Source organism: Mustela lutreola, chromosome 15 (assembly GCF_030435805.1).
Source record: "Mustela lutreola isolate mMusLut2 chromosome 15, mMusLut2.pri, whole genome shotgun sequence".
Lineage (NCBI taxonomy): Eukaryota > Metazoa > Chordata > Mammalia > Carnivora > Mustelidae > Mustela > Mustela lutreola.
Window position 1 is genome coordinate 6347132 of NC_081304.1, and position 16038 is coordinate 6363169.

The 16038-nt window shown below is 50.4% G+C and overlaps 1 protein-coding gene across 2 annotated transcripts; it reads left to right on the forward strand.

Moving 5' to 3' along the window:
• The first annotated feature begins 226 nt into the window (after positions 1 to 226).
• CD300E (CD300e molecule) lies at positions 227 to 16038 on the forward strand. Of its 2 annotated transcripts, XM_059148755.1 has the most exons (8): positions 227 to 402; positions 1458 to 1610; positions 2148 to 2352; positions 7388 to 7596; positions 10047 to 10394; positions 10995 to 11342; positions 13647 to 13758; positions 14590 to 16038. In XM_059148755.1, the coding sequence occupies exons 4-8, from the start codon at positions 7557 to 7559 to the stop codon at positions 14771 to 14773; spliced, it is 1032 nt and encodes a 343-aa protein (XP_059004738.1). In that variant the 5' UTR covers positions 227 to 402; positions 1458 to 1610; positions 2148 to 2352; positions 7388 to 7556; the 3' UTR covers positions 14774 to 16038. The 2 variants fall into 2 exon arrangements, with proteins under 2 accessions (XP_059004738.1, XP_059004737.1); XM_059148754.1 differs by having other exon boundaries at positions 1458 to 2352.

The following is a 16038-nucleotide window of genomic DNA, read 5'->3' on the forward strand; positions in this document are numbered from 1 at the left end:
CCTTCTTCCTTGGCTCATAATAAGGAACAATAAAGCCTCTAAGATCTTCCAATGTATTCGCTGAATTTCTGTGTTTTAACACTTGGTTAATGCAAAATAGCCTGATGCCGTTGACAGGACATTCTTTTGGCTTTCCCCAACTGTGTCCAGGCTGCTGTCTTCCCTCTCATTCTCCCTTCAATTTGTGCTCATGAACCAACCCCCTCTTCGGGCCAGGTACTGGAGACCCCCCCGGGAGTGAACCAGGCAGAGCCCTGGTCAGAGCAGTGCAGGCTGCAGATGACGCCACCTGGACCGACAGTGCCCTCGAGTTCATGCTGGAATGTGTGCGGACCTGTACAAGTACACAGAGCGTGGTATGAGCCAGCCGGCACGCCCTGGAGGCTGTCTGAACCCCGAAGGGTGAGGCAGTGTGTTCTGGCTCTCTCCTGGGCCTCCACTGCTCCGCTTCCTGGCTGGGAGGGGCTCGGTGCCTAGCAGCTGCTCCCCCTGTGCTGCCTGTGCTGCCCTGGGTGGGTGGTGGCCCCTACTTTCTCCGTGGTTTGGCTGGAGGTAGAGAAGTTACTATCTAAGCTTTAGTTTTGCTAGGTTGACCCTTTCCTGGTTCTTTGCCAAGAGAGATGGCTTCTGTGTGATCCCCCCCACCAACCACCCCCCGCCATACCCCCACCCCGTGCCTGTTATTATTTTCCTGTTGCTGGCTTCTCCAGTCTGGATATATGAAGCGAAAGAAAATTCTGATTCCCAAGGCACCTTACCAGTCTACTTTCTCTCCACTTTTAAGAACCTTCTTATTTTGTTTTATGTGTCATGTTCAGGGTTTAGTTGTCCTTAGTCGGAGGGATAGGGAAAAAGACTACCTTCCTGGGAGGGGAGGGGAGGGGAGGGGCAGAAGGTAAGGGAGAGAGAGAATCCCAAGCAGCCTCCATGCCCAGTGCAGAGCCTGATTCAGGCTCGATCTCATGACCCCGAAATCATGACCTGAGCTGGTATCAGGAGTTGGATGTCTAAACCACTAAGCCACCCAGGCACCACAAAGTTCATGTTTTTAAAGAGCGGGCATAGAATTCGTTTACTTTGTTTCTGATGACTTTCCAATACAGAGCCTCTGTCTTGTGGTTCCTCTGGATGTGGATGGAAGTCAGTTTCACCACTTCTGTGCCAGGCCATAAGACGTCTATGTAGTACACACACATACACACACACACACACACACACACACTGCATGGTAAAAACAGGGACCAGTATTGAAGCTGTTGGCATCACATGCTGGAAAGAGTCTAGATCCTTCCACTTAGCGATCTCCCTGACTTTCCTTGGAGTATGCAGTAAGTGAGAAAGAAACCTCAACCTCACGTGGAGCCCCTGAGACTTTAGGGCTGCCAGTTACAGCAGCTAACATCACTTATCCAGACCAGTACAGCAGGTCCCTTCTCTTCACTTTCTCCTCCAACCAGGTTGGACCTCAAGGTTCGTCACTTGAACGACGTACTCTGCAATGTGTGTCACGTTACCCCTTTCTCAGCAAAAGGAACTTTACACATGGGATTAAGTTAAAGATCCTGAGATGGAGAGATTATCCTGGGTGATCCAGTGGGCCCAATGTTATCGTAAGTTTCCTATAAGATAGACGCTGAAGGTTCAGAGTCAGAGAAGCAGACATTCTGACGGAAGCCGAGGGTGGAGTGGTGGGGGTCTCATGCCGGTGGCACAAGGCAAGGAAGTGGAGTCTGCCTTGGAGCTTCCGAAGGCATGAAGCCCTGCTGACGCCTTGACTTTGGCCCAGCAAACCTAATTTCGGATTTCCAACCTCTAGAACCGTAAGACTGGAGTATGTCCCCACTCCTCCGTGTGACCCGAAGGGGAGCGTCCAGGTTGAAAAAGCTTTGAACTGAGCAGGATGTAAACCTTGGTCACAGCTGGACCAGAAATTGCCCCCCAAGAGGACCAGTGCTGTGACCATGGTGGGCAGTTGCTTCCCTCAGGGCAGGGCTGGAGCTGTGGATCCATGGGGCTGAGAGGCAAGGGCGACCTGGGATCCAGCCCGGTGGGCCCTGCCATGGGCCCTGCCCTCAGCAGGTGAGGGGACGAGGTGCCACCAAGCTCCCCTTGCCGTTTTGCTTTTGGTTCACTCTCTTTTTCAGCAGGTTCTTCCCCTTTCCCAATAACTTTGCAACCCAAAATGAAGAAGTGGCAGAGGAAGGAAGCAAATAACAAAATACAGATGGGAAGTGACCGTATCGAGGCCGGGAGCTCCTAGGCCAGATGTCAGAAGATAAGGATCTGGACATTCCGGGGCTGGGGAGATTGGACCGCCAGTCTGCTTGTAGCTCCGCCCCCTCTCTGCCTCAGGTGAGTGGGTCTGGGACTTGTCACTTACTGAACCTTCCCTGGAGAAAAGAATGGAGTGAGTTCGGGAGAGGTGACACACGGGTCCCAGGAAACCATTTCCACCCACCCAGATGGGCGGGAGGATATGGAGACCACGGCTGTTCACCGCCCGACACAGAGGCGGGGGACGTTTCATCAGCTCACGGGGTGTGTGTGTGTGTGTGTGTGTGTGTGTGTGATATCAGTTGCTACATTGTGCCAGGGTCTGTGCCTAGCATTTGACATCAGGGATCTCCTTCGTGTCTCCCAGCAGTCCTTAGGAGGGGGATTCCACCATCCCAATGAAGGAACGGGGAGCTAGAGAGGTGCCAGGCGGGAGAGGGGTGCTCTCTGGAGGAGTGGGAGGCCGGCAGTTAGGGGGACAACAGCCAAGCTTCCCACGACGAGCAGAAGGAGAACAAGCCAGAGGCCTGGTGCTGGGGTGTGCGGGGCCTCAGAGGAGCAGACCCCATGTCCCCGGAGACCTGATGAAGTAGCACAGCTTGTCTGGGGCGGCAGTAAGGGGGCGGTTGGGAGAATGAGCCACTTCAGGCAGCATTAGTGACGGCTTGGGTGTGCAGCCACGAGACGCCCAGAGTCCTCTGTGGTGTGTGCAGGCAGGAAGCGATTGTGGATAATGCACCCGAAGGTCCTGGTGGGTGGCCCTGGTTTATTTCCCTTGAGAGGCCAAACAAGAATCCTGAATTGTTCTTAAGCTGCGGAGAGTCTAGACAGAGAGATTTCAGTAAGAGTTGAGAAACCATTGCATATATATATACTTTTTTTTTTTTTACCTGACTGAATAAATCCAGACCAAACGGCTGGCCAGCATCAAGGGGTGGGGAGACTTCACAGGGATCACAGTGCACAGCTGGTGAAGACTCCATTCCCCTCAGTGAAACAGGTTCTGACTGTAAACTTTGGCTTCAAGGAATGAGACCTGACTGCCCAATATGGCCATTCTGGTCAGCAATCTGTCAGGTTAAGGGTATGTTTACCCCGGGGGCCTGGAAACCCTGCTCTGGGTGTATATCCCGGGAACATGTTCTGCAGGCCCCTAGGGGGTGTGTGCTAGAGAATGTTCATTAGGTGCCATTCATGGAGGCAAGGAGTTGGGGGCCACCTAGACGTCCAGCACCGGGCACTGATGAGTGGCCTCGGGCACCTGCCGCGGAGGAGAAGCCGAAGCTGAAAACAGTAAAGTGGACACTCAGTGACAGAGATGAGGCTTCAGGACCCGGTGCTGCATAAAAAAAGTAACACCAGAATGAGATGGATGGCCCGAAACCGTGTGGTTTGAAGCATATGCCTACAAAGCAAGCCTATGTACTTCATCATCATACGGAGGCAAGGACATCCACTGAAGGCTCGTCTCTGAGGTGTGTGAACAGGGAACAGGACTGAAAGCACCAAGTAAAGAAAGGACAAGTTTGGTGAAGGGTAGGTTTTCCTGGGCCTGTGAACTCAACCCGCAGGACCTGAGGGAACCTCCCAAGACAAAACAAAACAGAGCAACACCGAAGACAGAAAACCCGAGAAAGCATGTTGGGGCAGGGTTAGGAGAGAATGACATGAACACCGGTGGGGCCGTGGCTCAGAGGCAGGGGTCAAGTCTGCCAGTGCCCAAGTTGGGAGGGAGGATTTATCTGCATCTCGAAGGAAGCTGAGAGGGTACATGTGCCCGGGCCGGTGGATGGGAGGTTGGATGGGCGTCGAGAGATCACCATGTGCCCTGGCTTGTTGGCTCAAGGGAGCACCTGCTGTTGGGCATTGGAAGTCGTTTACAGTGGCCGGGGCCCAGAGTGTGAGCTGTGGAGGACAGGGAGAGGCTGGAGGCCCGCCAGGAGCTGGGTCTGGTGTATCACAGCAGGGTCTGGACTTGACTGTAGCCAAAGGGGAGATGGCGAAATTTTGAAAGCCGGAAAGCCACTGAATCAGATTTCAAAGCTTCCTCCTTTTCTTTCAAAAGCACCAGCAACGTCTGCATTCCTCACACACTGGCATCCGGATTTGACACCCATTCAGGGGCATCGCACCTCCACTCCAGAGGCTCTATTTCTTTCTCTCTTTTTAAAAAATTTTATTTTTTCAGAGTTCCAGGATTCATTGTTGATGCACCCCACCCAGAGCGCCATGCAGGACGGGAGCTTCCTTGATACCCAGCACCAGGCTCTATTTCCATGCTAGTTGCTTATTAGTGCTTGTGTGGCTTGTCCTCTCAGGAGTTGGACGGGCCCCAGAGAAATCCTTTCCTTAATCATTAGGGTTTTGACCCACATAATTCTTCCTCTCCATTGTTTGATGCAAAGTCCACCAAATTTTCCTCCGTTTTCAAAATGCATTTGTCATTTAATTATTTTATTTCCTAGAACTCTATCTTGATTGCCTTTCAAGAGGTGTGTGGATTTTTTTTTTTAATAAAGGAAATGTTAGTAGTAGAAATTATGGACGAGCTGGGCCTCGTCACTGCTTCATCCTTCCCTTGCTCAGCTGTGCCTACGTGGGCAGGTGTCTTATTCTTTCTCTTCTAATTTTGGAGCTGAGCTTTCTGACTTTTCTCCTATGTATGAGTTGCTCATTGCTGAGGGTGGGAAGAGAGGTCCAGACACCTGTCTCTGGGAGGCAACTCTCTTGCGTGATGCCATCTCCTGTACCCTGGTCCCTTCACTTCCTGCTGCTGATGCTCTGAAAAGCCTGGTTTTTCCAGGCCCATGTGCTGGGCTGTGGATGAAGAATAAAGACATGGAATGGTGTGGGGGTGCAGAGGAAAACACCATTCTGAGACCCATCTCCCATCCCTACCTCTCCCTTCCCACTCACCAGCCGCTCTCCTGCCTCTCTGGGCTCATCTTTAAAAAAAATAAATAAATAAAGCTTTATTGAGATATAGTTCACATATCATGCAACTGTCCCCTGTAATGTATGCAATTCAGTGGCGTTTGGCGTACTCACAGATAGGTGCGGCCATCACCACACCCGATCTTAGAGCATCTTCATCATCTTCAAAAGGAAACTCCATACTTTCTAGCTATCCTCCCTTTCTGAATCTCCCCAAGTCCTAAGCAACAACTACATGACTTCTGTATCTATAGATTTCCTTGTTCTCGTCTTTGCAATGAATGGAATCACATACTATAAGGTCTTCAGTGACTGGCTTCCTTCACTTTGCGTAATGTTTTCAGCTTTACCTTCTAGCAGGTTTCATTCCTGTTAATGGCTAGGTAATAGTGCATTGTGAGGTTAGATCACATTTTGTTTATCTGTTCATCTGCTGATGGACATTGGGTTGTTTCTACCTTCTGGCTATTCTGAATAAAGTTACTAAAAACCTTTGTGTACCTGTTTTTGTGTGGACATATGTTTTCATTTCTTTCTTTTTTTTAAAGATTTTATTTATTTATTTGACAGACAGAGATCACAAGTAGGCAGAGAGACAGGCAGAGAGAGGGGGAAACAGGCTCCCTGCTGAGCAAAGAGCCTGATGCGGGACCGATCCCCGGACCCTGGGATCACGACCCGAGCTGAAGGCAGAGACTTAACCCATTGAGCCATCCACGTGCCCCTATGTTTTCATTTCTCTTGGGTGTACACCTAGGAGTGAAATCGCTGGGTCTTATGGCAACTCTACGTGCAATCCTTTGAGGAATTTGTAGACTGTTTTCCAAAATGGTTGCACCACTTTTCTTCCCATGAATGCGTATATGGACGTTCTGACTTCTTGACATCTTTGTTAAGACTTACTATCTGACTTCTTGATGGTAGTCTTCCTAGCAGGTGTAAAGTAGTGTCTCACCATGGTTTTGATCTGCATTCCTTGATGGCTGCATTTCCCTAATATTGTTGTCTGTGCTCAGCTTTGGACTGCCCCGCTTCTACCTCCTCTCTGGTGTGGTGGAGCAGACAGTGATAAGATGAGCCTTTTCTCCTAGGAGTTAAGCCTCTTCTCCCAAATGTATGTGTTCCAGGAGCTTCTGACTGTTGCTGGTGTGGGTGGGCAGGCCAGAGCCCTATGGACCTCCTGCTGTCCCCAAGCAGAATGGATCTGGGCATTGGTTGACACCAGACAGCTTTCCCCCCAAATCCCTACGGCTAACAAACTAGACTAGGATTTATGGACTTGATTTGATGATGTCTGGTTTCAGGACCTCTCTGTGCCTCTGTCTTCCTATCTTTAAAGTGGGGATAATGGTATCTGCCTCACACCTTTGTTGTAAACTTAAATAATTTGGGCAAAACCAATACCTGTGTCTTCGAGAAGAATATGTTTCTGATGTTCAAGTTGAATTGAAGGGAGTGTATAGTTGTTTGACAGACCAGATGAGAAGTAGTCCTGATCCAGGACTATTCTAAAGAGTTAACGTTTACTGAGCAGTTACTATGTTCCAGGCACTGTGACAAGTGCTTTATGTTTGTTCACTCCTTTATTTCTGTGAGATGAGGATGGTTACTATGGCTCTATTTTATAGATGAAGAAGCTAGGGATGAGAGTGATGTAGCAACATGCCCAAGGGTACATGGTTAGTACATGATGGAGGTGGGATTTAAATCCGCATGACTCCGGGATCTCTGCCCTTCACCAACACCTTAATACTGAATTAGATTAAGGGTGTACAAGCAGGTGGAGCTTCCCCACAAGCCGTCAAAAAGTTGGGTCCAGAGCCCAGAAGAGAGACTAGGTTAGAGGAAGAGGTATGAGATCAACCACATGGAGGTAGTGGTTGAGAGATTCATGGGGAGTCCTCACCCCAGATATTTAAGTGGGGTGTTTTATGACCCAAAAGTATGTAGTCAGAGAGAAGGGACAGCTGGTTAGGTCGAGCAAGTAGCCTTGGACAGGAAGAAGAATGAGAGATGGGGACAAAGGCTTTCCTCTGTTGGAGATTTCATGACTTGCATGAAGACTCGGGGTATGATCCAAACATTATATTGCCATTAAATGAAGAAAAAAAACAGCAGATTTCTCTTGTTCTTAGTCCATTCTCTGATCTCTTGACACTCTTCCCTTTCTCCCAAGTAGGGCTTCAAACTAGGAAGTATCTAGGAGATGAAAAAGGAAGTAGGTGAGAGACAGAAACACATAGGAAACTTGAGCAAGTAGAAAGTGGACACCGCAGTCTCTGTCGCAAACACCTGGATTACAGCGGGGACCTGGATTTGCTGGGGACGCCAGCCAGAGAGACAGGACCATGTGGCTGTCCCCAGTTCTGCTCCTTCTCTGCCTCTCAGGTGAGTGGGGCTGGGGTTTTGGGCACTTGTTATTGGAGGGGGTGGAACAGTGGGTAGAATGTCTGTCCTGGGTTCAAGCCAGAGATCTCAGCAGAAACAAGGAAGACACATCCATTCATCCATCTGTACATTCTTCTATCCACTGAAGCATTCATCACAGATTTGCATATGCTTATTGAGCACCAGCTGTGTTCCAGGACCAGCTGTGTGTCAGGAAAGCAACTTCTGCACTCAGGGACTCACGGTTGAAAGAGGGAGTCAAGTCACTGTGATACAGCATAGAACTTTGTGTAGAAATTTGTTCATGTGGTGTGGAGCTGCACAACAGGGGCCCCAAACACTGCTCTTGACCCAGTGCAAGTCCTTATGGAGGCTTCCCTGGACTTTGGTCTTGAAGAATGAATGAGTTTGCTGAGTGGAAAGAGAGAATAGCTTATGTGAAAGTGTCAATCTCTTTAAAGATCATGGACAGTTCAGGCATTAGCAATAGTTTAGAATGTGTCAGAACTTAGTTTAAAGGGGTTGGAAAGGTTTCTTAGCAGGAATTAAAGAAGGGACCAAAGAGGTACCCTCAGCATGCATCTTAAACCCCTGCTAGAACAAGGTGTTGTGCAGTTAGGTAAATACAATCGTTTTGGAGGAGATAGTCTTAAAAAAAAAAAAAAAAGACATTCAACATGCAGGAGAGCCCATTCTCTGTGGAAAGTAAGTTCAGGGTAAAAACTAGGTGGTATTCTTCATGTTTGTAGAGTAATTTTTATGTTGGGTAAGACATAGAACCTGCCCAACATAATGATGGACTGTCCCAGAATAGTGGGCGGGAAAGGCAGAGGTTTCAAGAAAGAAGGCCAGTTGGGTGACACTGGCCAAAATGTCATTTTCTTCTCAGTAACACAGGGGAGCGGATGGGATGGTCTTCAAGGTCCCCTGGGGCCCTCATCACTGAGATCTTAGACTCAGAAAGACATTTAAGAGATGTATCTTTTTACAGATGGGAGACGCTCAAAATGTCTTAAATGAGGATGAAAATAATAATGGATATTTTCTCTTCTCCCCTTCTTTTTCTTCTCCGCCTTCCCCCCTTCTTTCTCCCCCCCTCCCCCTCCCCCTTCTCCTCCTCCTCTTCTTCTTCTTCCTCCTGATGATGGACTTTTTCTGAGCCGCTGTAATTAAGGAAATGGGCACCACAGCAGCAGTGGCTGGAGTCTGCTCGCACCCACTCACAAGAGCTGATCACGGACTTATTTCCCCAACCCTACAACCGGTGGCAGCATATGGTTAGCATGAAATTCGTCATAGTGAGCGTGTTTACGCCACAGAAACCGGGAAACGCTCTGAACCAAGGCTTCTCCTTGACTCGCCTGCGCCCCGCCTTGCTCCCTGCCCAGAGCTGGTTTACCAGCAGATCACGGCTTCCTCACATCTGCTTGCTTAACTCTGATACAATTGCCTAAATGCCCTTGCTTGGGTGCAGGTAAACTAGAGATGGAAACTTCTTCCCACCCCTTCACGTGGACTGGCTGGTCTCTCCGAGGCCACAGGTTCAGCTTCATGTCCATTTACAGCTCGACTTCCTCCTGGGTCCTGATAAAAGCTTTGGAGTCACTTGTAGAGACTGAAGTTTTGGTTCTTTTTGTTTGTTTGTTTGTTCTTTCCCATCCCAGCTCCTGGCTACGCTCCCCACTCTCTGTTCCAGCATTCTCTCACCCCCTCCCCTTTGGGATTACAAACACCTGCGGTTACAAATGTTGGAAAAATGTGACCACTTTACATTTATGGAGGGCTGTATGGCTAGCTTAGGAAAAGAAGGGGGAAAGGTGGTAAAGAAAGATGGCAAGGTCCTGGGGACAGTGATGGGGTTAGGGGTGGTCCGTTCATGCCCCAAACTCATGTCCAGGAGCCTGTGAGAGTCTCCTTGGGACCCAGCCCTTCCTAGCTGTGTGTCGCTCCTCCTTCGGGGCTGGAGGAAGGCCAGGGGTTTATTTTTCCGCTCTTGAGAGCACCTCTAGAGTGGAGTAAACAAGAAGCTGTGCTCCTACAGAGCAACTCTGAATTGCAGAAAACCTGAATGCAGAGGTTCACTGCAAAGGGAAGTGTTTTTCTGCCACACTGAATCTCATGCCTGCAAAGGCTAAGACAGGGCAGGACAGCCAGCCCATGCTGCTCCCTCTCCAGCTTTGTTCTCATTCTCCCTATCCCCACATGGCAGGATCCTTGTGTGGTTACTCAGTGTTTCTAGGCTCACAGGGCACAGATCTCTACCTCTCTTGCTGGCCCTAGTCTCCAGACTGTCTGGCTTAGATCTTAAGTCTAGATGTCCCTCCAGGCCCACATCCCTGAGACCAGAACCGTCTATACCTTCCTGGCAATTTTCTCCTTTGGCTTCAGGCAGACAGCGGCTATAGGGGGCCTTTGAGATGGAGTCCTGGGATGTGGCTTATGTCTTCCAGGCTCTTTGTCCCTGACGGGCCCCAGCTCTGTGACGGGCACCTTGGGTGGCTCTCTGAGTGTGCAGTGTCAGTATGAGGAGGTATACCAGAGGTATAGCAAATACTGGTGCCGAGGACAGTATGGCGCAACATGTGAGAAGATCGTGGAGACCAAGGGAGAAGAGAAAGAAGAGAGGAGTGGGCGTGTGTCCATCAGAGACCACGCTGATAACCTCACCTTTATAGTGACCATGGAGAACCTCACTGCAGACGATGCTGGATCCTACTGGTGTAGAATTCAGACACTATGGCTCCTGGATGTGTGGTCACGTGACCCTTCATTCCACGTTAACGTGTTTGTTTCCACAGGTAAGAGATCCTCTCACTTCACCAATAGATCTTAGGGGATATGACTGAACATGGAGACAAGGTTGAATGTCATGCTGAAGAGTGTCTGTGGGTCTTGTCTAGTCCTCAGTCCCAGTGGTGTTGGGAAGAGCCTATGATGAGGGCAGGGAGGGAGGTGACTCTCCCCTGTCTCCTCATCCTTGGCATGGGTGGGGGTGTGTAGCTGAAGGCTCTCTCACTTTCACAGGGCTGGGGCCTTACTCCATTGCCTGGGAGGCCCCTCCATGCTGCACCAAGACTATCTCCACCATGACCTTTGGAAACCTGTACCAAAGGAAATAAATTCTTCATACATCTTTAGGTTGTTCACAGAATATTCCCTCTACTATACTGTCCTGAAATTAGCCTTACTCTTCTCATTTCAAGAAATAGGCTTCTTGAGTGGAAGCTCTTTCTCCTACCCTCTGGCTTAAGTCTAAGCTCTGATGTCCCTCCAGGCCCACATCTCTGAGCCCAGAACTGTCTACACCTCCCTGGCAACTTTCCCTTTGGGCTTCAGGCAGACAGCTGCTGTAGGGGGACACTGAGATGGAGCCCTGGGATGTGGCTTATGTCTTCCAGGCTCTTTGTCCCTGATGGGCCCCAGCTCTGTGACAGGCACCTTGGGTGGTTCTCTGTGTGTGCAGTGTCGGTACGAGGAGGTATACCAGAGGTATAACAAATACTGGTGCCGAGGACAGTATGACACAACATGTGAGAAGATTGTGGAGACCAAGGGAGAAGAGAAAGAAGAAAGGAGTGGGCGTGTGTCCATCAGAGACCACGCTGATCACCTCACCTTTATAGTGACCATGGAGAACCTCACTGCAGACGATGCTGGATCCTACTGGTGCAGAATTCAGACAGTATGGCTCCTGGATGTGTGGTCACATGACCCTTCATTCCACGTTAACGTGTTTGTTTCCACAGGTAAGAGATCCTCTCACTCCACCAGCAGAGCTTATGGGTCTTGTCTCTGGGTCTCGTCTAGCCCTCATCCCAGTAGTATTGGCAAGACCCTATGTTGAGGGCAGGGTGAGAGACAGCTGTCTTTTTAGCCTTGGCATGGGTGTGGGTGTGTAGCTGAAGGTACCCTCATTCTCAGAGGGCCAGGACCTCACTCCACTGCGGGAGGCCCCTCCATGCTGCACCAAGACCATCTCCACCATGACCTTTGGAATCTGTACCAAAGGAAACAAATTCTTCATACATACATCTTCAGCTTACTCATACAATATTCTCTCGACTATACTGTCCTGAAATTGGCCTCACTCCTCTCATTTCAAGAAACAGGCTTCTTGAGTGCAAGCTGCTCTTTTTCCTACCTCCATGTGCTATAGGGTGGTGAAGCTATGTTCAAATTCTCCCGGTCCCCCACCACAACCTATCACTATCCTACCTGTTCCTTTAACATTTGTGTCACATGACCACACGCATCCTCTACTTCTCCTTGGCATGACCTTCCATTGGCTTCTAGGTTACTCCCCGACACCCCTAATTCCTGTCATTGTCTTGGGAGTTTTTAACAAGTAACTTGTCTCAGCTTCCAGGACCTTCTCAACTGCAGTGACCTGCATTCCCACTCTGCAGCCACTCCATGGCAACATTGCACATCTTGCTGTCACCCCAAACTGGTCCATGCCCAGAACCCTACCTGAAGACGCTGTACTCCCAGACAACTTTCTGTGCATCAGTCTTCCCACACCCTCACCCCCCTGGCCCTACTTGCAATCTCACATACGTTTCCAGCCCTTGGATCCCTCTCTCCATTCTCTCCCCACTTACTGCCTACCCCTCCCCTGCCCTGATCTCACTTCCTTCCTAAGCCTCCCCTGCCCTGATCTCACTTCCTTCCTAAGCCAGGCACTACTCTCAAGGAGGACTACATTTTCTTCACCTGTCATGCACCATTTTCCTACCTGCCTCTCGAAACCGTCATCCCTGGATCCACCCTAAAATTAGGGTGAGCGACCATTGGGGTTTGCCTAGGACTGAGAAATTTCTTGGGATGTGGGGCTTTCAGTGCTAAAACTGGGTCAGATCCTAGGCAGTCTAGGGCAAATCGATCTCCCACCTAAAATCTATCTGCTGCAGTAGCGCTGGAGAAGTCATAGCCGGTGATGAGGGGTGTCCATACAAGTTCAGCAGTCTCTAATATGACTCTCCCATTCTTCTCTCTTACCAAGGGCGCACGGAATATCAGACGCGAACTCTCTCAATTTCTTTTCTTCTCCCCCTACAAACTTCTGTGATGCCTAACTCATTCTTCCCCCTTTCCCTTCTAGGTTGAGGGCGGTTTCCATCCCCCTGTTCGAGAACAATTCTCTTGAGGCTGGCTCCTCACCCTGGAGCTCCATACCTCCCTGTCTCCTAGAGTCAAATTCCCTCCTTGCTCATCTGTATCTTCCTCCATCAATTATCCATGCTTTTGCTTCCCCTCAGCCCAGAACTACACGCTGGGTTCTCTCCTGTTCTAAAAATATCTCGTAATCCCCGTGGCCTCCTCTAGGTGTCACCATTCCTTGTTTCTCTCCTTTCTGCTTGCCCGGATGGCCCCTGAGGTCTGAGCCTTCTGTGCTCTCTGTATTTGATGGCAGGCTGCCCCTCTGCCTTCTCTCTATTGATTTGAGCCCATCAACTTAGATGCCTCTGCTCTGTGTGAGGGCAGGGATGGTGCCACATACGTCAGTGAATCCTCAGTGGCCAAGATGTCAAGGGCTGTAGTTGGATGAAACGGAGCCTGTCCTGGGAGCCCTGGGAGGGCGAAGGCTCTGGAGGCTTGTTTTTTTCGGGCAGTCATGAGGTTGGGGCAGAGACACTGGTCACACTAATAGCCCGGACACCTGAGGCTTAGCTCCTCCCTAGCAGGGAGTTAAAGTGGCCTTAGTTTCCATCTGAAGGTGCTGTGAGCCCCCTCCTACAGTCTCTCTGAGGCTCCTGGGCCACAGGGCCATCTTCTCCAGGCTTGCCCCTGCTCTCTCCATAGGCAGAGTCAGACTTGGGATGGAAAGAAAGATCCGACACTTACTTGAGGTGGCTCATTTGACCAGTTCTGGAAAAGTCTCATTTGGTCCCTGAGCAGCTCACGCCATCCTGGAAGTGGCCTGACGCTAGCTTCGGAGCATCTCTCAATTCCCTTCTTCCAGTGGGCCGTCGTGCATAACGTTTGGTCCAAACGGGCACGTAGCAGATGGCTGGGGAGGGAGTAGCCCCTCATGTGGGATTTTTCTCCAGCACCAAGTAAAACCACAGGGAGGACCACATGTCAGGCTGTACCTGCTGCCTTTCCGGGGCTGAACACCAAGCAGAACCTCAGCACGGAGGAGCTGTTGACCTGCTGCTCAGGGTAAGGGCCCCCAGCCTAGAGACCACAGAAGATGGGGTTCAGCAGCCTTATGGGACCCTGGGGTGGGGGCTGGCAACACACCGTGAGCTTTTTACCTCTCTGCTGGGTTTGCTTCAGTTTGGGTCACCATGTTTACATTCTCAGTGGCTGCGTGGGGACTTCGTGTGGAAAGTATCACTTGTTTTGGGAACGTTGTCCCCATGCAGCAGCTGCAGGGGAACAGGAGGCTGGCTCACGTGCACATGCGGCTCCGCCCATGTCCACCCCTCCCCTTCTCCTTCCCCCTCTGGTTCTGGACTCTGGCTTCTGGTTCTGGAGCCCTAACTCGGGCTTACCTCCAAAGGTCTTTGCTGAACCAGAGATCCAGGTGCTTCTTGTGGGGGTTTGGAGAGAGATGAGCTGGCTCCAGGCTGCTTTTCTCCTCCCAAAGATACCCAGAAAGGGCTACCATGTTGCTCTCAGGCTCTGTAGGGCCAAGGATAAGGGTCAGGGCTTTAAAGTGAGGGTGGGGGGTAGTTTTCAAGAAGTAGGTTGTTACGGAGAAATGTGAGAGCAAGGGATAGAGAGGAAGCTTCTGGAAAGCAGGCAGTGCCGGGCGCCTCTTCTCTTTGCCCCATCACCTCTCCTTAACAGAATTCCTAGGAGTAGTGCACGGTCAGGGGAGGGGAGGTGATGGGGCCCCAGAGAGGGGCTGCCCAGGCACATCTTTTCCAAGTTTGATCCTGAGTTATGAGGGCTCTAGGGTCAGGGCACAGGAACAGGCTGGGAGAGAAGGATCCTGGACCTCCCCCCGAGGAGGCAGTCATTTCCTCTCCTTACGTACCCCCACAGGTCCTTGCTTAGCAGTGTCCACTTCCTGCTCCTGGTCTTCTTGAAGCTTCCCCTGTTCCTGACATTGGTTGGTGCTGTCCTCTGGGTGAACAGGCCTCTGAGGGGCTGTGGAGGAATAAAGCCGAAGGAAGATAATCCACAATGTAGTGCACCGTCCCCAGGAAGGCCCTGTCCAGGAACGTAGCCCCTTGGACTGGACAAGAGAGATGTTCAAACTCCAGACTCCTGGGCAGGGGGAGCTGCTGTGCCTGGATCCTGGAGGGACCCAGGTCTTCTTGGGGGTAGGGGTCCTGTGTCTCGAGGGAGAATCCTGGTTCTCAGAGGACATTTGCTCCAAATCCTCAGGTGCAGGAAGAATGAGTCTCCCGGGCTCATGCTCGAGGGTCCTCCGTTCTCCACCCCCGATCCGCTAGCTCCTTGCCCTCATGCCTACCTCCCAAGGGCAAGAATTTCTTGCCACAAAAGCTTCTGGGTTCAGTGTTCCCCCAGGGCAATAACCACCTCCTTCCTGCAGCCAGGAGGCTCCCTGGGATGGCATGTTGCCACAGCCACCATGGGGCACACCAGTCCTGGGAAGGACTCAGGTGGTTTTGAGTGCATGTCAATGTGCAGGGAGGAACACAGTCTGTCACAAGCACGCGTCTCCAGCTCCACTCAGCTCCTTGCATCTAGACCAGCCCTCTCGTCTCCGCCACGCAAAGCCAGTGATGCCAGTTTCCAGAAAACACTCGAGTTCCTCAGTGCTGCATTTACAGGCAGAGAGGCCATGCTTAGAACCTGAGCTCCGGTGTGGCTTCTGTTAGGGGAGGACACCTCGTGACACCTTCCAGGAGAGCTGGCACTGGTCCAGGACTCCAACCAAGGAGAAATTCAGCCAAAGAGGCACATACGGGCCATGTGATAAAACACACACAAGGCGATGTAGGAAACACAACGCTGGGCAAGAGAGAAGCTTGTGATGTACTTTATTCTTTCTCAAACTCATTTTTAAGTACTCTAGTTTTGTCACCTTGCCGTGTAAATGTTAGAGGAAGCCTGTCTTTCTCTACCAAGACAGTCTTGCTGGGATTTTGATAGGAATCGTGTTAAACTTACAGATTGATATTGGGAGAACTGACATCTCTCCTGTGTTGATAATGTGGTACCTCTCGCAATTTGTTTAAATAGTTCTTGTCATCGGTCATCAGAGTCTTGTAAATTTCAGTACATGGATGCTGCATATATTCCGTTAGATCTGCAGCCCGTGTTTCTTCTTCTTGTCCAGCAGCTGGGACTAGCACCGTGTGTTTCAATTCAGTTTCTACAGGCTCGTTGCTAGTATAGAAATAGGACTCTGTGTGTGTGTGTGTGTGCGTACATGTATGTGTGTATGTTTGTGTGTGTATATGTGTATGTGTGTCTGTATTGATCTTTTCTCCTGTAGCTCATTAAACTCATTTTTAAATTCTA